Source organism: Sturnus vulgaris, mitochondrion (genome assembly GCF_052056855.1).
Source record: "Sturnus vulgaris isolate sv009 mitochondrion, complete genome".
NCBI lineage: Eukaryota > Metazoa > Chordata > Aves > Passeriformes > Sturnidae > Sturnus > Sturnus vulgaris.
Genome location: NC_029360.1, coordinates 1 through 16793, shown reverse-complemented (window position 1 = coordinate 16793; position 16793 = coordinate 1). Strand labels below are relative to the sequence as shown.

At 47.6% G+C, this 16793-nt stretch overlaps 13 protein-coding genes and 24 non-coding genes across 37 annotated transcripts, besides 1 other annotated feature; 9 read left to right on the top strand and 28 right to left on the bottom strand. All coding sequences in view use genetic code 2, as the record gives it.

The window, feature by feature from the left end:
* Positions 1 to 1233: a sequence feature (control region).
* On the top strand, positions 1234 to 1305 carry AZ281_gt22. The gene has a single exon. It is a non-coding gene; the product is annotated as a tRNA-Glu (tRNA).
* On the top strand, positions 1306 to 1824 carry ND6 (NADH dehydrogenase subunit 6). The gene has a single exon. It carries the CDS (start codon positions 1306 to 1308, stop codon positions 1822 to 1824), a length of 519 nt encoding a protein of 172 aa, YP_009231703.1.
* A 7-nt stretch (positions 1825 to 1831) lies between these two features.
* On the top strand, positions 1832 to 1898 carry AZ281_gt21. Its single transcript has one exon. It is a non-coding gene; the product is annotated as a tRNA-Pro (tRNA).
* Positions 1899 to 1908: 10 nt separating this feature from the next.
* On the bottom strand, positions 1909 to 1977 carry AZ281_gt20. The gene has a single exon. It is a non-coding gene; the product is annotated as a tRNA-Thr (tRNA).
* A 3-nt stretch (positions 1978 to 1980) lies between these two features.
* CYTB (cytochrome b) lies at positions 1981 to 3123 on the bottom strand. Its single transcript has one exon. It carries the CDS (start codon positions 3121 to 3123, stop codon positions 1981 to 1983), a length of 1143 nt encoding a protein of 380 aa, YP_009231702.1.
* Positions 3124 to 3131: 8 nt separating this feature from the next.
* On the bottom strand, positions 3132 to 4949 carry ND5 (NADH dehydrogenase subunit 5). Its single transcript has one exon. The coding sequence runs from the start codon at positions 4947 to 4949 to the stop codon at positions 3132 to 3134; it is 1818 nt and encodes a 605-aa protein (YP_009231701.1).
* On the bottom strand, positions 4950 to 5020 carry AZ281_gt19. Its single transcript has one exon. It is a non-coding gene; the product is annotated as a tRNA-Leu (tRNA).
* AZ281_gt18 lies at positions 5021 to 5083 on the bottom strand. Its single transcript has one exon. It is a non-coding gene; the product is annotated as a tRNA-Ser (tRNA).
* A 1-nt stretch (position 5084) lies between these two features.
* On the bottom strand, positions 5085 to 5154 carry AZ281_gt17. The gene has a single exon. It is a non-coding gene; the product is annotated as a tRNA-His (tRNA).
* Positions 5155 to 6532, bottom strand: ND4 (NADH dehydrogenase subunit 4). The gene has a single exon. A coding segment is annotated over exon 1 (1378 nt).
* Positions 6526 to 6822, bottom strand: ND4L (NADH dehydrogenase subunit 4L). Its single transcript has one exon. The coding sequence runs from the start codon at positions 6820 to 6822 to the stop codon at positions 6526 to 6528; it is 297 nt and encodes a 98-aa protein (YP_009231699.1).
* A 1-nt stretch (position 6823) lies between these two features.
* AZ281_gt16 lies at positions 6824 to 6893 on the bottom strand. The gene has a single exon. It is a non-coding gene; the product is annotated as a tRNA-Arg (tRNA).
* Position 6894: 1 nt separating this feature from the next.
* ND3 (NADH dehydrogenase subunit 3) lies at positions 6895 to 7245 on the bottom strand. Its single transcript has one exon. The coding sequence runs from the start codon at positions 7243 to 7245 to the stop codon at positions 6895 to 6897; it is 351 nt and encodes a 116-aa protein (YP_009231698.1).
* AZ281_gt15 lies at positions 7246 to 7314 on the bottom strand. The gene has a single exon. It is a non-coding gene; the product is annotated as a tRNA-Gly (tRNA).
* Positions 7315 to 8098, bottom strand: COX3 (cytochrome c oxidase subunit III). Its single transcript has one exon. A coding segment is annotated over exon 1 (784 nt).
* A 6-nt stretch (positions 8099 to 8104) lies between these two features.
* ATP6 (ATP synthase F0 subunit 6) lies at positions 8105 to 8788 on the bottom strand. Its single transcript has one exon. The coding sequence runs from the start codon at positions 8786 to 8788 to the stop codon at positions 8105 to 8107; it is 684 nt and encodes a 227-aa protein (YP_009231696.1).
* Positions 8779 to 8946, bottom strand: ATP8 (ATP synthase F0 subunit 8). The gene has a single exon. The coding sequence runs from the start codon at positions 8944 to 8946 to the stop codon at positions 8779 to 8781; it is 168 nt and encodes a 55-aa protein (YP_009231695.1).
* Position 8947: 1 nt separating this feature from the next.
* AZ281_gt14 lies at positions 8948 to 9015 on the bottom strand. The gene has a single exon. It is a non-coding gene; the product is annotated as a tRNA-Lys (tRNA).
* Position 9016: 1 nt separating this feature from the next.
* Positions 9017 to 9700, bottom strand: COX2 (cytochrome c oxidase subunit II). The gene has a single exon. The coding sequence runs from the start codon at positions 9698 to 9700 to the stop codon at positions 9017 to 9019; it is 684 nt and encodes a 227-aa protein (YP_009231694.1).
* Positions 9701 to 9710: 10 nt separating this feature from the next.
* Positions 9711 to 9779, bottom strand: AZ281_gt13. Its single transcript has one exon. It is a non-coding gene; the product is annotated as a tRNA-Asp (tRNA).
* A 3-nt stretch (positions 9780 to 9782) lies between these two features.
* On the top strand, positions 9783 to 9855 carry AZ281_gt12. Its single transcript has one exon. It is a non-coding gene; the product is annotated as a tRNA-Ser (tRNA).
* On the bottom strand, positions 9847 to 11397 carry COX1 (cytochrome c oxidase subunit I). Its single transcript has one exon. It carries the CDS (start codon positions 11395 to 11397, stop codon positions 9847 to 9849), a length of 1551 nt encoding a protein of 516 aa, YP_009231693.1.
* A 1-nt stretch (position 11398) lies between these two features.
* On the top strand, positions 11399 to 11469 carry AZ281_gt11. Its single transcript has one exon. It is a non-coding gene; the product is annotated as a tRNA-Tyr (tRNA).
* On the top strand, positions 11469 to 11535 carry AZ281_gt10. Its single transcript has one exon. It is a non-coding gene; the product is annotated as a tRNA-Cys (tRNA).
* Positions 11536 to 11608, top strand: AZ281_gt09. The gene has a single exon. It is a non-coding gene; the product is annotated as a tRNA-Asn (tRNA).
* A 7-nt stretch (positions 11609 to 11615) lies between these two features.
* Positions 11616 to 11684, top strand: AZ281_gt08. Its single transcript has one exon. It is a non-coding gene; the product is annotated as a tRNA-Ala (tRNA).
* Position 11685: 1 nt separating this feature from the next.
* AZ281_gt07 lies at positions 11686 to 11755 on the bottom strand. Its single transcript has one exon. It is a non-coding gene; the product is annotated as a tRNA-Trp (tRNA).
* On the bottom strand, positions 11756 to 12795 carry ND2 (NADH dehydrogenase subunit 2). The gene has a single exon. A coding segment is annotated over exon 1 (1040 nt).
* AZ281_gt06 lies at positions 12795 to 12865 on the bottom strand. Its single transcript has one exon. It is a non-coding gene; the product is annotated as a tRNA-Met (tRNA).
* On the top strand, positions 12864 to 12934 carry AZ281_gt05. The gene has a single exon. It is a non-coding gene; the product is annotated as a tRNA-Gln (tRNA).
* Positions 12935 to 12940: 6 nt separating this feature from the next.
* AZ281_gt04 lies at positions 12941 to 13012 on the bottom strand. The gene has a single exon. It is a non-coding gene; the product is annotated as a tRNA-Ile (tRNA).
* Positions 13013 to 13022: 10 nt separating this feature from the next.
* Positions 13023 to 14000, bottom strand: ND1 (NADH dehydrogenase subunit 1). The gene has a single exon. The coding sequence runs from the start codon at positions 13998 to 14000 to the stop codon at positions 13023 to 13025; it is 978 nt and encodes a 325-aa protein (YP_009231691.1).
* Positions 14001 to 14006: 6 nt separating this feature from the next.
* On the bottom strand, positions 14007 to 14081 carry AZ281_gt03. The gene has a single exon. It is a non-coding gene; the product is annotated as a tRNA-Leu (tRNA).
* AZ281_gr01 lies at positions 14082 to 15680 on the bottom strand. The gene has a single exon. It is a non-coding gene; the product is annotated as a 16S ribosomal RNA (ribosomal RNA).
* Positions 15681 to 15750, bottom strand: AZ281_gt02. Its single transcript has one exon. It is a non-coding gene; the product is annotated as a tRNA-Val (tRNA).
* AZ281_gr02 lies at positions 15751 to 16724 on the bottom strand. The gene has a single exon. It is a non-coding gene; the product is annotated as a 12S ribosomal RNA (ribosomal RNA).
* Positions 16725 to 16793, bottom strand: AZ281_gt01. The gene has a single exon. It is a non-coding gene; the product is annotated as a tRNA-Phe (tRNA).

Here is a 16793-nt window from a genome sequence, read left to right as displayed (position 1 = left end):
GGTAAGATTAATGGTGTTTGTATTTTTGTTTGGTTTTTATTTTGGGTGGTTGATGGAGGTGTGGCAGTTGGTGGTTGGTTTGGTTGAAGTTGATAGGGGGCTTTAGGTTTAATGTTGGTTGGTTTGTTGATGAAAGTTATGTTTGTTTTGGGTTTGTTGGTTGGGGGTAAGTCAGAGGAAGTTTAGTTGTCGATGTAATGGTGATGAATGTTTGGGTTTTTGTAGGGATATGTACTTAAATATTTAACAAACAAAAATTGAAAATGACAAACAAAAAAGAAATGGATGATGAAAATGTGGGTTTAGGTGGGAATTACTGGAAAGGGTAAATAAAGTATTTATGTCCGGCAACCATTGCATTATATAGTTACTTAAGAGGTAAATAGCCTCCCCCTCGTGAATGGGGTCAAAGTGCATCAGTGTCCGGGTATGCGACGACCTTATCCCATGAGACCATGACAAGTTAAGTGGTTTCGGTAGATTGTTGGTTCGACGGTCATGTGATGGACATGTCAAGAGGAAGATATCACCTGCTACGCACTTGAAGGGTTTATTGAAAGGACCCCTAAAAGAAGGAAAGTGCCGGGCGGTCGGATGTCGGGATCACGAGGTAGAGGGGGGAGTATTCATCCGACCGCTTGTATCTGTGAAGAGCAAGAGGGAAGGATTGAGCCAAGTTATGGCCCTGAAATAGGAACCAGTGGCGCAAAAGAGCAAGTTGGGCTAGGGTGTAGGGGGATGTTATGTCCTTGAAGCCAATAACCTAAAGTAGCACAGACGTTGAGTAGCTCGGTTCTCGTGAGGGTTACGATTAATAGATAACCAGGTTCTCTGGCTTGGGAGTTCTTGAAAGTCTTTGGTGAAGGTGTTATCCTTGGAGGTGGGCGAATGTGTGGTCTAGGGGAATGCAAAGGAGTACTGTGACGTTATCCGTATTCTGGTCAGGGATAAGTGCGAGGTGGGGGTAGTCGACCTTAAGTAACGCTTGCGGCTCGGCTGGGGGTAGGATCATTTGGGTTCTATGGTACCTGAAACAAGAATGTCTCTAGAGTGGGTGTTGCGCGAACATTATCTGTTTGGGTTAAATGTTTGAGTTAAATTGGCATAGCATACCCGTATGGCGTGGAGTATCCTACATTATAGTAGTGTCTGATGGGGCAAAAATACTAAATGAGGAAGTACATATCCCTTAAAGCACGAGAAAAAGTGCGGGGGGGGGGAAGGGGGGGGGAGGTTCTTGTAGTTAAAGTGCTATGACGGCAGCTTTTCAAGCTGCAGATTCCGGATCAAGGCCGGGCGAGAATTATGATAGGATTTGTATTATTTTTAGGGTTTTGCTTCATTCTGGGGGGTCTGGCAGTTGCCTCCAACCCTTCTCCCTATTATGGGGTTGTAGGGCTGGTCTTGGCTTCTGTGGCTGGGTGTGGTTGATTGGTAAGTTTGGGGGTTTCTTTTGTAGGTTTGGTTCTGGTTATGGTGTATCTTGGGGGAATGCTGGTAGTGTTTGTTTATTCGGTCTCCCTAGCGGCGGATCCCTATCCGGAGGCTTGGGCTGATTGGGGGGTGGTTGGGTATGGAGTGGGTTTAGGGTTGGTTGTGATGGTGGGGGCGGTGGTAGGAGGGGGGTTTGAGATTTTGGTGACTGGGGGAGTGGTCAATAATGAGGGGTTGTCGTCGGTGCGGTCGGATTTTGTTGGTGTAGCTATGTTCTATTCTTGGGGGGCGGGGCTGTTTTTAATTGGTGGGTGGGGGCTACTGTTGACTCTGTTTGTGGTATTGGAGCTTGTGCGGGGGTTGTCTCGAGGGGCTATTCGGGCAGTTTAGGGGTTGTCAGAAAGTAGTTTAGTTGAAAATACCAGCTTTGGGAGTTGGTGAGGAAGGTTCGATTCCTTTCTTTCTGATGGGGTAAACTCTAAGAAGAGGCTAATTCTTCAATCTTTGGCTTACAAGACCAATGTTTTTATAAACTATTAGAGTGGGCTATAGTTTTAGTATTTTATTTTCTAGTACGGCTGCGAGGGGGAATAGGACTAGAATGATTGTGAAATAGGAGAGTGAGGCTAGTTGGCCAATGATGATGAATGGGTGTTCAACGGGTTGGCTTCCCACTCAGGTGAGGATGAGGAGGTTGGCAACTAGTGTTCAGAAAAGGACTTGCGAGATGGGTCGGAAGGTTATTGAGCGTAGTTTGGAGGTGTGGAGGAGAGGCATTAGGAATAGGACTAAGACGGAAGCGGCTAGGGCGAGAACTCCTCCTAGTTTGTTGGGGATGGATCGAAGAATGGCGTATGCGAATAGGAAATATCATTCGGGTTTAATGTGAGGGGGTGTGGCTAGGGGGTTAGCTGGTGTAAAGTTTTCTGGGTCTCCTAGGAGGTTTGGGGAGAATAGGGCTATGGAGACAAGTAGAATGAGTATTAGTGCAAATCCTAGGATGTCTTTTGTAGAGTAGTACGGGTGGAAGGGGATTTTGTCGCAGTCTGCGGGGATTCCTAGTGGGTTGTTGGATCCTGTTTCGTGTAGGAAGGTTAGATGGACTAGGGTTAGCCCTACAATGAGGAATGGCAGTAGGAAGTGCAAGGCGAAGAATCGGGTTAGTGTGGGGTTGTCTACTGAGAATCCTCCTCAGGCTCATTCTACCAGTGTTTGTCCGATGTATGGGATTGCTGAAAATAGGTTTGTAATTACTGTTGCCCCCCAGAATGATATTTGTCCTCAGGGCAGTACGTATCCTACGAAGGCTGTTGCTATTAACGTTAGTAGGAGAATTACTCCGACGTTTCAGGTCTCTTTGTTTAGGTATGATCCGTAGTAGAGTCCTCGTCCGATGTGTAGGTAGATGCAGATGAAAAAGAATGATGCTCCGTTTGCATGTAGATTTCGGATTAGTCAGCCGAATTGTACGTTTCGGCATATGTGGGCTACTGAGTTGAAGGCTAGGGAGGTGTCTGCTGTGTAGTGTGTGGCTAGTAGTAGGCCGGTGACGATTTGTGTAATTAGGCAGATGCCTAGTAGGGATCCGAAGTTTCATCAGGCCGAAATGTTTGATGGTGTAGGGAGATCGATTAGGGCGTCGTTGATGGTCTTGAGTAGTGGGTGATTTTTACGAAGATTGAGGGCCATTGGTTGGTTCTGTATGTGGATATTAGGGCGATGAGGATGGAGAGGGCGAAGGATCCTAGGTAGGCTTTGATTAGTCCTGAGTGGAAGGTGGTGGAGGTTTTGGTTGCTATTAGTTGTAGGTCGGCGAGGCCTTCTGGTCCTAGTTTTTTGTATCAGGATAGGTCGATCAGGTGAGAGGCGATGTTTTGGCCTCCGCTTAGTAGGTTGGTTGCAGCGAAGCGGTGTATTAGGGGGTTGAAGTAGCCTAGTGATGTAGAGAAGTTTGAGAAAGGGCCTTGTTTTGTTAGGATGAGTGTTTGTGTTATTTTTGAGATTTCTAGGGCTAGGAGGATTCCTAGGGCTGTGACGAGTAGGGCAGTTATTTTGATGTATGTAGGTATAGTCATAGGAGGGGTTTTTATGGGGATGATGAAGGAGGTGATGATAAGCCCGGCTGTGATGCTTCCTAGGGCTAGGCGGGTGATTGGGGCGACTACTGCGGGGTTGTTTTCGTTTATTGGTGTTAGGGGAGGGATTCGGGTGAATCCGGTTTGTACCAGCATGGTTATGCGGATTGTGTATACCGCGGTGAAGGAGGTGGCTAGGAGGGTTAGTAGGAGGGCTCAGGTGTTTAGGTAGGATGTGTTTAGGCATTCGATGATTTGGTCTTTTGAGTAGAACCCTGCAAGGAATGGTGTGCCCATTAGGGCTAGGTTACCGATAGTTAGACATGAGGTGGTTGTTGGTAGTATTTTTTGTAGTCCTCCTATTTTTCGAATATCCTGTTCGCCGTTTAGGCAGTGGATGATAGAGCCGGAGCAGAGGAATAGCATGGCCTTGAAGAATGCGTGGGTTGAGATGTGTAGGAAGGCTAGTTGTGGGAGGTTTAGTCCGATTGTCACTATCATTAGGCCTAGTTGGCTTGAGGTGGAGAAGGCGATGATTTTTTTGATGTCGTTTTGGGTGAGGGCGCATGTGGCTGCAAATAGTGTAGATAGGGCGCCTAGACATAGGCAGAGGGTTAAGGCAGTTTGGTTGTTGTTGAATAGTGGGTGGGTTCGAATTAGTAGGAAGATTCCTGCAACTACTATGGTGCTGGAGTGTAGTAGGGCAGAGACAGGGGTTGGCCCTTCTATGGCGGCGGGGAGTCATGGGTGTAGGCCGAATTGGGCGGATTTGCCTGTCGCGGCTAGGATTAGGCCTAGGAGGGGTAGTGTTGGGGTTTGTGAGGGGGTGGAGATTTGTTGGATTTCTCAGGTGTTGATGGTGGAGGCTAGTCATGCCATGCAAAGGATAAGGCCGACGTCTCCGATTCGGTTGTATAGAACGGCTTGTAGGGCTGCGGTGTTGGCTTCCGCTCGTCCATGTCACCAGCTGATCAGGAGGAAGGATATGATTCCTACTCCTTCTCAGCCGATAAATAGGATGAAGAAGTTGTTAGCGACAATTAGGATGAGTATTGCTACAAGGAAGAATAGGAGATAGGTGAAGAACTTTGTTATGTACGGGTCTGATGCTATGTATCATGTTGCGAATTGTAGGATGGATCAGGATACGAATAGGGCGATTGGGAAGAATGTGAGGGAGTAAAAGTCTATTTTTAGACTGATTGGGATTTTGAAGTTTATGATGAATTTTCATTCTCAGAGAGAGACCACACTTTCTGTCCCTGAGTGGATGAAGATTGTTATGGGAATTAGGCTGATTAGGAATGAGGTTTTTACTGTGCTTGTAATGGTGTAGGGGGTATTTTTTAGGTTGTCTGAGAGGAGCGGGAAGATGATTGGAGTGAGGAGGGTTATTAGGGTTAGTAGTATGGATGTAGTCAGGACTAGTGGTAGGTCCATTACTTTCACTTGGATTTGCACCAAGATGAGTGGTTCCTAAGACCATTGGATTACTGTTATCCTTTGAAAGTAAGGGGGCTGAGGTTTTAGACTCAGATGCAAGAGTTAGCAGTTCCTGCTGGTTTAACCCCCCTCGGCAGGTAAGAAGACTTTAACTTCTATCTTTAGAATCACAGTCTAATGTTTGGGTTGAAACTATACTTGCATACGGGGATTCCTGAGATGAGCTCTGGTTTTAGGATTAGTAGGCCTATGGGGATGATGTGTAGGGCTATGAGTAGATGTTCTCGTGTGGAGGAATTTTGGATTGATGTGATGTGGGATGGGAGGGTACCTCGTTGGGTGGTTATGAGTATGTGTAGGGTGTATGAGGCAGTTAGTAGGATTGTGGCTCCTGTAAGGATTAGTGTTAGGGGAGATCAGTTGAATAGGGTAATTACGATTGTTAGTTCTGCTATTAGGTTTGTTGTTGGGGGAAGGGCTATGTTAGCTAGGTTGGCTAGTAGTCATCAGGAGGCTATGAGAGGGAGAAGAGGTTGGAGGCCTCGGGCTAGCAGGAGGATGCGGCTGTGGGTTCGTTCGTAGTTGGTGTTGGCTAGGCAGAATAGTATGGAGGAGGTTAGTCCGTGGGAGATTATTAGGATTATTGCGCCTGAGAATGCTCATTGGGTTTGGATTATGGTTGCAGCTACTACTAAGCCCATGTGGCTGACGGATGAGTATGCAATGAGTGATTTCAGGTCGATCTGTCGTAGGCAGATGGCGCTGGTTATCAGTGCTCCTCATAGAGCCAGGATGATGAATGGGTAGTGGAGGTTGTTTGTTGACGGGTTGACTATAAGGGTGATGCGTATGATGCCATATCCTCCTAGTTTTAGTAGAAGGGCGGCTAGTAGCATGGAGCCGGCAATTGGAGCCTCTACGTGGGCTTTGGGTAGTCAGAGGTGTAGGCCGTATAGGGGTGCTTTAACTATGAAGGCGATTAGTAGAGCGAAGCTGGATACCAGGCCTGTTCAGGAGGTTGGGGCTGTGGGGTGTGATAGTTTGAGTATGGGGAAGTATAATGTGCCGATTTGGTTGTGTAGGTGTAGAATGGCGATTAATAGTGGAAGGGAGCTGGCCAGGGTGTAGAATAGTAGGTAGATGCCGGCACTTAGTCGTTCTGGCTGGTTACCTCATCGTGTGATGAGGATTAGAGTGGGGATTAGGGTGGCTTCGAAGGCAATGTAGAATAGTATTAGTTCTGAGGCTGAGAAGGCTAGGAGGAGGAATGGTTGGGCAATAATTAGTGTTGTGGCAAAGATGCGTTTGCGAATGATGGGTTCTTGTTCTAGGTGGTTTTGGCTGGCCATGATCATGAGGGGCAGTAGTCAGCATGATAGCACTAGCAGGGGGGAGGAAATTTGGTCGATGGAGGCTCAGGGGGTTAAGGTTTTGCCTGGGTAGTATGTTGGGACTAGTCATTGGAGGCTGACAGTGGCGATTAGCAGGCTGTGCATTGTAATGTTGGTTCATAGGTGTTTGCATGGGGATAGGAGGGCTAGGGGGAGTAGTATAATAGTTGGGACTATGATTTTTAGCATTGTAGTAGGTTGAAGTTGTGGAGATGGTCGGAGCCGTGAGTTCGAGTGGAGGCGACTAGCAGTGCTAGTCCTGTTCCTGCTTCGCAGGCGGAGAATGTTAGTATGATGATAGGCAGGATGGAGGCGGACGGGGTTTGTATTTGGATAGGTCACATGGTTAAAGCGACGTATATTGATAGTATTATGCTCTCTAAGCATAGCAGAGCGGAGATTAGATGAGTTCGGTGGAAGGCTAGGCCTAGGCTGCTTAGGGTGAAGGCCGCATAGAAGCTGAAGTGGAGGTAGGACATAAAGAAAGTTATAGGGTGGGTACTATAATTTGTTGAGCCGAAATCAACTGTCTTGGTTAGACTAACTTTCTGTTATTCTGCTCATTCTAGCCCGCCTTGTTTTCATTCGTAGACTAGCCCCAGTGTTAGCAGGAGGATGAGGATTGAGGTTCAGGTTAGCGTAGTGGTGGGGGATTGGAGTTGGATTGCTCATGGTAGGGGGAGTAGTAGGGCGATTTCTAGATCAAATAAGAGGAATAGGATTGCTACCAGGAAAAATCGGATTGAGAAGGGGAGTCGAGCGGATCCTAGGGGGTCGAATCCGCATTCGTATGGGGAGAGTTTTTCTGAGTCTGGGTTTATTTGGGCCAGTCAGAAGTTTAGGGCAGTTAGGAGGATGCTTAGGGTTAAAGATGCGGTGAGTATGAATAGAATTATATTCATTGCTCTTCTCTGGGGTTGAACCAGATTCTAAGGATTGGAAGTCGATTGTATTGATTATACTAGAAGAGCAGGATCCTCATCAGTAGATAGAGATATATAGGAATAGTCATACTACGTCTACAAAGTGTCAGTATCAGGCTGCTGCCTCAAATCCGAAATGGTGGTTTGATGTGAAGTGGTATTTGATTAGGCGTAGGAGGCATACTAGGAGGAATGTGGATCCAATGATCACGTGTAGGCCGTGGAATCCTGTAGCTACGAAGAATGTTGAGCCGTACACTCCGTCAGCGATAGTGAAGGGGGCTTCGTAGTACTCTATGGCTTGGAGGGCGGTGAAGTAGAATCCTAAGAGGACTGTGAGGGTGAGAGCTTGGATGGCTTGTTTTCGGTTGGCTTCTGTGATGCTGTGGTGGGCCCATGTGACGGTGACTCCTGAGGCTAGGAGGATGGCGGTGTTTAGTAGGGGCACTTCCATTGGATTTAGGGGTGTGATGCCTACTGGGGGTCATTGGCCTCCTAGTTCTGGGGTGGGGGCGAGGCTTGAGTGGAAGAAGGCTCAGAAGAAGCCCAGGAAGAAGAAAGCCTCTGATGTGATGAATAGGGCTATGCCGTATCGTAGGCCTTTTTGGACGGTTGGGGTGTGGTGACCTTGGAATGTGCTCTCTCGTACGATGTCTCGTCATCATTGGAATATGACTAGGATGGTGGAGGTTAGGCCGATGATTAGGAGATTGGGGGAGTTGTAGTGGAATCATATGGTGAGTCCTGAGGTGGTAAGGAGGGCGGCGGCCGCTCCTAGAATGGGTCATGGGCTTGGGTCTACTATGTGGTAAGAGTGTGCTTGGTGAGTCATTGGGTGTTAGATGTTTTCTTGTAGGTAGAGGCTCAGTAGGAGTACGAAGACGTAGGCTTGGATTATGGCTACTGCTACTTCTAGGACAGTTAGTATCAGTAAGATGAGCAGGGTCAGGAGGGACACTGCTGGTATAGTTGAGAATAGAGCGGTGGTAGCAGTGGAGATGAGTTGAATTAGTAGGTGGCCTGCTGTTAGGTTGGCTGTTAGTCGAACTCCTAGTGCTAGTGGGCGGATGAGGAGGCTTGTTGTTTCGATTAGGACCAGGGCAGGGATTAGGGGTGTGGGGGTGCCTTCTGGCAGGAGGTGGCCTAGGGAGGCGGAGGGCTGATTTCGTAAGCCCGTGAGGAGTGTAGCTAGCCATAGGGGAAAGGCCAGGGCCAGATTTATGGATAGTTGGGTGGTGGGTGTGAATGTGTAGGGCAGTAAGCCTAGTAGGTTGATTAGGAGTAGGAAGATTATTAGTGAGGTTAAGATTAGGGCTCATTTGTGTCCCTTTTTGTCCAGAGGCATTATTAGTTGTTTTGTGACTAGGTTGATGAATCATAGTTGAAGTGTGGAGAGTCGGCTGGTGATTCATCGGTTTCCTGGGGAGGGGAGGAGGAGGGCAGGGAATGTTATGGCAATGAGGATTAGGGGGATTCCTAGGAAGGATGGGCTGGAGAATTGGTCGAAGAAGCTTAGGTTCATGGTCAGGTTCAGGGAGTTGTTTTGATGGTTTTAGGTGCTTTGCTGTGTGGGGGGTTTGTGGTGATGAATGCTAGTAGCTTTGGTTGGATAATTAGAGAGAAGGTGAGTCATGAAATGGTCATGATAAAAAATCAGGGGCTTGGGTTGAGTTGAGGCATATCATTAAGGAGGGGTGGGCCCTCTTTCTCTAGCTTAAAAGGCTAGTGCTGTTCCATAGCTTCTTAATGATTAGGAGGAAATTAGGGAGGATCAGTTTTCGAAATTTGCGAGGGGGGTAGATTCGACTACGATTGGTATAAAGCTGTGGTTGGCTCCGCAGATTTCTGAGCACTGTCCGTAGTAAATTCCGGGGCGGGAGGCGAGGAAAGCGGTTTGGTTGAGTCGGCCTGGAATTGCGTCGGTTTTCACGCCGAGGCTTGGTACGGCTCATGAGTGTAGCACGTCGTCGGCGGTGACGATAACTCGGACTTTAGATTCTGTAGGTACAATAACTCGGTGATCTACTTCTAGCAGACGGAAGTGGCCTAGTGGCAGATCTGATGTTGGGACTATGTAGGAGTCGAATGTTAGTTCTTTGAGGTCTGTGTATTCGTAGGTCCAGTATCATTGGTGGCCGATGGCTTTTAAGGTAAGGTCGGGCTCGTTAATTTCGTCCATTATGTACAGGATTCGTAGGGAGGGGAGGGCAAGTATGATTAGTACTGCAGCTGGGAGGATTGTTCAGACAAGTTCAATTTCTTGGGCATCTACAGAGCTTGATGAGAGTTTTTCTGTGAGTATCAGGGTCATGAGGTAGAGGACCAGGCTGCAAATGGCTAGGGCTACCATTAAGGCATGGTCGTGAAATTGCATGAGTTCTTCTATGATGGGTGATGAGGCGTCTTGGAAACCGAATTGTGAGTGGTTGGCCATAGTTAAAGGGAGAGGTGTACTGGAGTTTCACCTGTGACTTAGCCTTGACAAGGCTATGTAATAGTTTTACTAACACCTCTATGAGAAAGAAGCATAAGTGGTCTATGCGGTTGGCTTGAAACCAACATATGGGGGTTCGACTCCTTCCTTTCTTGGACTTGTACAAAGGCTGGTTCTTCGAAGGTGTGGAATGGGGGTGGGCAGCCGTGGATTCATTCGACGTTCGTGCTTGTTAGTTCTGGTTGGAAGGCTTTACGTTTTGACGCGAAAGCTTCTCAGATGATGAACACTAGTATGATTACGGCTGTTAGGGAGATTAGGGACCCTACTGAAGAGATTGTGTTTCATAGGGTGTAGGCGTCAGGGTAGTCTGAGTATCGTCGTGGCATGCCAGCTAGGCCTAGGAAGTGTTGGGGGAAGAATGTCAGGTTAACACCAACGAACATTACTCCGAAGTGGGCTTTGGCTCATGTAGAGTGGAGGGTGTATCCGGTGAATAGGGGGAATCAGTGGGTGAAACCGGCCATGATTGCAAATACTGCTCCTATTGATAGTACGTAGTGGAAGTGGGCTACTACGTAGTAGGTGTCGTGTAGAGCGATGTCTAGTGAGGAGTTCGCTAGGACGATTCCTGTCAGTCCTCCGATGGTGAATAGGAAGATAAATCCTAGGGCTCATAGTATTGGGGGGTCTCATTTGATTGTTCCGCCGTGCAGGGTTGCTAGTCAGCTGAAAACTTTGATCCCTGTAGGGATGGCGATGATCATGGTGGCAGACGTGAAGTATGCTCGGGTGTCTACGTCCATTCCTACGGTGAATATGTGGTGGGCTCAGACGATGAACCCTAGGAATCCGATAGACAGCATGGCTCAGACTATTCCCATGTATCCGAATGGTTCTTTTTTTCCTGAGTAGTAGGCTACGACGTGGGAGATGATCCCGAATCCTGGGAGGATTAGGATATAGACTTCCGGGTGGCCGAAGAATCAGAATAGGTGTTGGTATAGTACTGGGTCCCCTCCTCCTGCAGGGTCGAAGAAGGTGGTGTTGAGGTTGCGGTCAGTCAGTAGCATGGTAATGCCGGCGGCAAGTACGGGGAGGGATAGGAGTAGTAGTACTGCGGTGATGAGTACGGATCAGACGAACAGAGGAGTTTGATATTGTGATAGAGCAGGTGGTTTTATGTTGATTGCGGTTGTGATGAAGTTAATAGCCCCTAGGATTGAGGAGATCCCTGCCAGGTGGAGGGAGAAGATAGCGAGGTCTACTGAGGCCCCAGCGTGGGCGAGGTTACCAGCCAGAGGGGGGTAGACAGTTCAGCCTGTTCCAACCCCTGCTTCGACTGTAGAGGAGGCTAGGAGTAGTAGGAAGGATGGGGGGAGAAGTCAGAAGCTTATGTTGTTTATTCGAGGGAATGCTATGTCTGGGGCTCCGATTATTAGGGGGACTAGTCAGTTCCCGAAGCCTCCGATTATGATAGGTATAACCATAAAGAAGATTATTACGAAGGCGTGAGCTGTAACTACTACGTTGTAGACTTGGTCGTCTCCGAGTAGGGAGCCTGGTTGGCCCAGTTCTGCTCGAATAAGTAGACTTAGGGCTGTGCCTACTATTCCGGCTCATGCACCAAAAATTAGGTACAGGGTACCGATGTCTTTGTGGTTGGTTGAAAATAATCATCGATTAATGAATGTCACAGGTAAGATGGCTGAGTGTGTAAGCGTTAGGCTGTAGTCCTTTTTACAGAGGTTCAATTCCTCTTCTTATCGACTCCGTAGTGAAATTCATGGTGAGTTGCAAGCTCATTGATGTACACTGATTGTGTGCCGGGGTCTTAGATAGAAGCCAGTTGGTTTGGGCATATAGCTGTTAACTATATAATCGTGGGGTCAAAGCCCACCTGTCTAGAGGGTTTAAGGTTCTAGCTTAATTAAAGTGTCTGGGTTGCATTCAGAAGATGCAGGGTAGTGTCCTGCGAATCTTAGCAGAAACTAAGAGGGTTTAACTCTTGTTTAAGGCTTTGAAGGCCTTCGGTTTTGGTAATCCTAAGTTTCTTAGACAATAGTGAGGAGTATAGGGGAGATGGGTAGGAGGATGATGGATATTGTGACTAGAATGGCGACTAAGGTGTTGGTAGGTTTGTTGGTATACCACTGTTTTATGTGGTTTGTCGTATGTGGGGGAAGTGTGATTGTTGCACAGTATGCGAGTCGGAGGTAGAAGAATAGACCTAATAAGGACAGTAGGGCGATGATTGTTGCTGTTGGGGCTATTTCTTGATTGACCAGTTCTTGAATAATCAGTCATTTAGGAAGGAAGCCGGTCAGAGGGGGTAAACCTGCTAGGGAGAGTAAAGTCAGTATTAGTATCGCGCTCAGAGCTGGGGTTTTTGCTCATGTGGTTATTAGTGTGGACAGTTTTAGCGTTTTAATTGTGTTTAGGGTGAGGAATACGGCGGCGGTTATTATTACGTATAAATAGAAGTTGAGTAGGGCTAGTTTGGGGCTGTAGGCGATGACAATTGCTATTCAGCCTAAGTGGGAGATAGATGAGAAGGCAAGGATTTTTCGGGTTTGCGTTTGGTTGAGTCCCATTCATCCTCCCACAGCTGCGGATAGGAGGGCTATGGCGGTTAGTAGGGAGGGGTTTAGTGATTGGGAGGTCATATAGAGGAGTGTGATTGGTGGGAATTTCATGACTGTGGACAGGAGTAGGCCGGTGGTGAGGTGGCAGCCTTGTAGTACTTCGGGGAATCAGAAGTGGAACGGAGCAAGTCCTAATTTTATTGCAATGGCTGCAGTAAGGATTACGCAGGATACTGGGCAGGTTAGTTGAGTGATGTCTCATTGTCCAGTGTGTCATGCGTTAGTCATGCTGGAGAATAGGAGTAGGGTGGAGGCGGCTGCTTGTACTAGAAAGTACTTGGTTGCAGCTTCAATGGCTCGGGGGTGGTGCGATTTTGAGATTAGCGGTAGGATCGCTAGGGTATTGATTTCAAGTCCAGTCCAGGCTATAATTCAGTGGTTACTCGAGATTGTGATAGTTGATCCTAGAAGTAGGCTAAGGGTAAAGACTAGTTTTGCTTGGGGGTTCATTAGTAGGGGAAGGAGTTGAACCATCATTTTCGGGGTATGGGCCCGATAGCTTATTTAGCTGACCCTACTAGAAAATAATATAAGGGAAGTATGGAGGGTTTTGATCCCTTTAGTGCAGGTTCAATTCCTGCTTTTCTAAATCCTTAGGAAATGAGAGGGCTGGTGTACCTCTATGTTCACTTTATCATAGTGACCCTTAGTATTCAGGCACATTTCCTTTGGCATATTCTTATGTATGGGGGTAGGCCTGCGTAGGAGATTGGTAGGCTAGTGTGCCACAGGCATAGGGCTAATGTGAGAGGGAGGAAGTTTTTTCATAGTAGATGTATTAGCTGGTCGTAGCGGAATCGCGGGTATGAGGCTCGGATTCATAGGAAGCCTGCAGATAGAAGCAGAACTTTTGTGGCTAGAACTACGGAGTACAGCTCTGGGGGCAGGTTGAAGACACTTGGGTTGAAGAATAGGAGGGCGGTTAGCGTGTTCATGAGCATGATATTCGCATATTCAGCTAGGAAGAACAGGGCGAATGGTCCTGCTGCATATTCGACGTTGAATCCGGAGACTAGTTCGGATTCCCCTTCTGTAAGGTCAAAGGGGGCGCGGTTTGTTTCGGCGAGTGTTGAGACATACCATATTATGGCTAGGGGCCAGCAGGCGAAGATGAGGTAGAGGGGTTCTTGGGTGACTGCCAGGGTGCTGAGGGTGTAGCTTCCGCTGAGTAGGACGATGGACAGTAGGATAATAGCCAGGGTGACTTCATAGGAGATAGTTTGGGCTACCGCTCGGAGGGCCCCAATCAGGGCGTATTTTGAATTGGAGGCTCAGCCCGATCAAAGGATGGAGTATACTGCTAGGCTGGACATGGCCAGTAGGAATAGAAGACCAAGGTTAAGGTCTGCAAGGGGGAAGGGTATGGGGAGTGGGGTCCAGATGGAGATTGCGAGAAGGAGGGCTAGTATGGGGGTTGCAATAAATAGGATTGGAGAGGATGTTGACGGGCGGATGGGCTCTTTAATAAATAGTTTGATTCCATCTGCCAGGGGCTGGAGTAGTCCAAAAGGACCAACAATGTTTGGGCCTTTTCGTCCTTGCATATAGCTCAGGATCTTACGTTCAACTAGTGTTAGGAAAGCTACTGCGATTAGAATTGGGAGGGCGTAGGAAAGGGCTATGATGAGGTTGATCAGTATTGGGTGGTTGGTCATGGGGGAAGCTAGGGAGAGGATTTGAACCTCTGAATTAAAGGACTTAAGCCTTTTGCATTTGCCGAGCTCTGCCACGCTAGCTGGCCCTTTTCTAGGGTGTGGTGGAGTGTGATAGCCTTTTGTGATTAAGTTGACTTCATCACTTAAGGCGAAGGCTTGCTTGTGGTATTGGCCTCACTTTTCCTATCCTTTCGTACTGGGAAGAGTTCATCATAGATAGAAACCGACCTGGATTGCTCCGGTCTGAACTCAGATCACGTAGGACTGTTAATCGTTGAACAAACGAACCCTTAGTAGCGGCTGCACCACTAGGATGTCCTGATCCAACATCGAGGTCGTAAACCTCCCCGTCGATACGGACTCTCGGGGGAGATTGCGCTGTTATCCCTGGGGTAGCTTGGTCCATAGATCAATTATATTGGGTCTGGTTGCTATTAGCACGTTGAGGGGTTGCTCTCAGTCTAGAGGGATGGTCTAATTTTTGGAGGATTTGTTTTTCTCCAAGGTCGCCCCAACCGAAAAACGCGGGCCAGTGGCTTAGTGAATAAGTGAGCCCAGTGGGGGGTTATGTATTTTGGGGTGGCCGCTGGTTTTGAAGTTCCACAGGGTCTTCTCGTCTTATGGGTTTATCCCTGCTTTCGCACAGGGAGATCAATTTCACCGATTGCCTGCAAGAGACAGTTAAGACCTCGTTTAGCCATTCATACTAGTCTCGATTTATGGGACAATTGATTGCGCTACCTTTGCACGGTTAGGATACCGCGGCCGTTAAACGTCAGGTCACCGGGCAGGCATCACCTTCAATACTTGTTTTGGTTTGCTGAAGGCTATGTTTTTGGTAAACAGTCGGGCCTTGACGGGTTTGCCTAGTTCCTTTTGCAGGTTTTAATCTTTCTTAATGGACGCTCCTCTGTCGGGTTAACAATGTGTTTAATACTGTGCTTGTTGTATTGATCGTATATGGGGCATTTGTTAATAATGTGTGGATGTAAGCTTGCGTCGTAGAGGGAGGACCCTGGTTACTCATTCTAGCATTAATTCTCCTATTTGGGTATAGGTTAGCCCGTTAGTGAGGAGGGATTCGTAAAGTTTAGATATTTTTGAGGTACTGAGCTTTAACGCACTCTCTGTTGATGGCTGCTTGAGGGCCCACAATAGGTATGTGTGAAGGTTACTTATCCGCTCGTGGAGATTGTATTCTTTTTTAAAGGAGCTGTACCCCCTTTAAATAGCCCTTAATTCGCTTCATTGGGGTTTATTGTTTCCTTGGAGAAGAATTAAGAGTGAACTTAGATTCGTTTCACAGGCAACCAGCTATCACCCAGCTCGATTGGCTTTTCACCTCTACCAGCAAGTCGTCCCACTCTTTTGCAACAGAGACGGGTTCGCTCAATAATAGCTGCTCGCAGGTAGCTCGCTTGGGTTTCGGGGTGGCAAACTTAAATTCATTTTGCTTGGTTTTTCTTGCTAGACCATGATGCAAAAGGTACAAGGGTTGATCTTTGCTTTTTATAGCTTGACTTGTTTCACTTCTATTTCATCTTTCCCTTACGGTACGTGGTCTCTATCGCTCCAATGGTGTCTTTTCTATCGCCTATACTGGGACTGATAAATGCTTTAGTTGGGTTTAGGGAGTAGCTTTGTTATTCCAGGTCATGTCGATTGGGCTAGAGTCTGGCATCAAGACGATCCGGTTTGAACGGATATCTTTCAGGTGTAAGCTGAATGCTTTTGTTAAAGCTACGTCTTGGTGTTCTAAGTGCACCTTCCGGTACACTTACCTTGTTACGACTTACCTCCTCTTTGGCTGGATAGCTTATTAGGTATGGGGGAGTTGGTTCGCCTTTGAGGAGGGTGACGGGCGGTATGTACGTGTCCCAGGGCCGGCTTAAAGAGGGCTCGATGGTCCCACTTTACTGCTAAATCCGCCTTCAAGAGACTGTTTCAAGTCCCTTTGCCGTATGTTCTAGTCTAGAAAATGTAGCCCATTGCTTCCATTCCATAGGCTATACCTTGACCTGTCTTATTAGCGGGGAGGGGCTATTGCGCTCACTGTTGGGCTGTCAGTAAAGGTGGGCTGGCGACGGCGGTATATAGGCTGTTCGGGGCAAGGAATGGTCAGGTAATATCGTGGATCATCGATTACAGAACAGGCTCCTCTAGGTGGGTTTGGGACACCGCCAAGTCCTTAGAGTTTTAAGCGTTTGTGCTCGTAGTTCTCGGGCGGACGCTCAGGTAAAGTAGAGCATCAAGATTTAGGGCCAGGCATAGTGGGGTATCTAATCCCAGTTTGGGTCCTGGCTTTCGTGGGTTTCAATTGATCGTTGTTCTAAGATCTTCTTTGAGGACGGAGGCCTTATGGGCATCTTGGGCTTATGACAGCTCAGTTGCTTTTTAATCTTAGCTACTTGGATAACATGTGACCACTCTTTACGCCGTTATAATGTTAATTTGGGCCTCCTGTATGACCGCGGTGGCTGGCACAGGATTTACCGGCCCTGAGTTGCTATGGCTAAGTCAAGTTTACACTCATTGCTTAATATTAACTACTGCTGATAACCTGTGGAGGCGTGGCAATTGCTAGGCGTTTTGGGCTACAGTAAAGGTGAGCCTGATACCTGCTCCTATCTGCCTGTAAGGGGTCCAGGGCGTCTACACTGGCGCGCGGATACTTGCATGTATAAACCTAGCAACAACCAACAGTAAGGTTAGGACTAAGTCTTTTGTCCTTGGGTGTGTGTGACCAGCCGTCTTGACATCTTCAGTGTCATGCTTTTTGTAAGCTACAAGGAC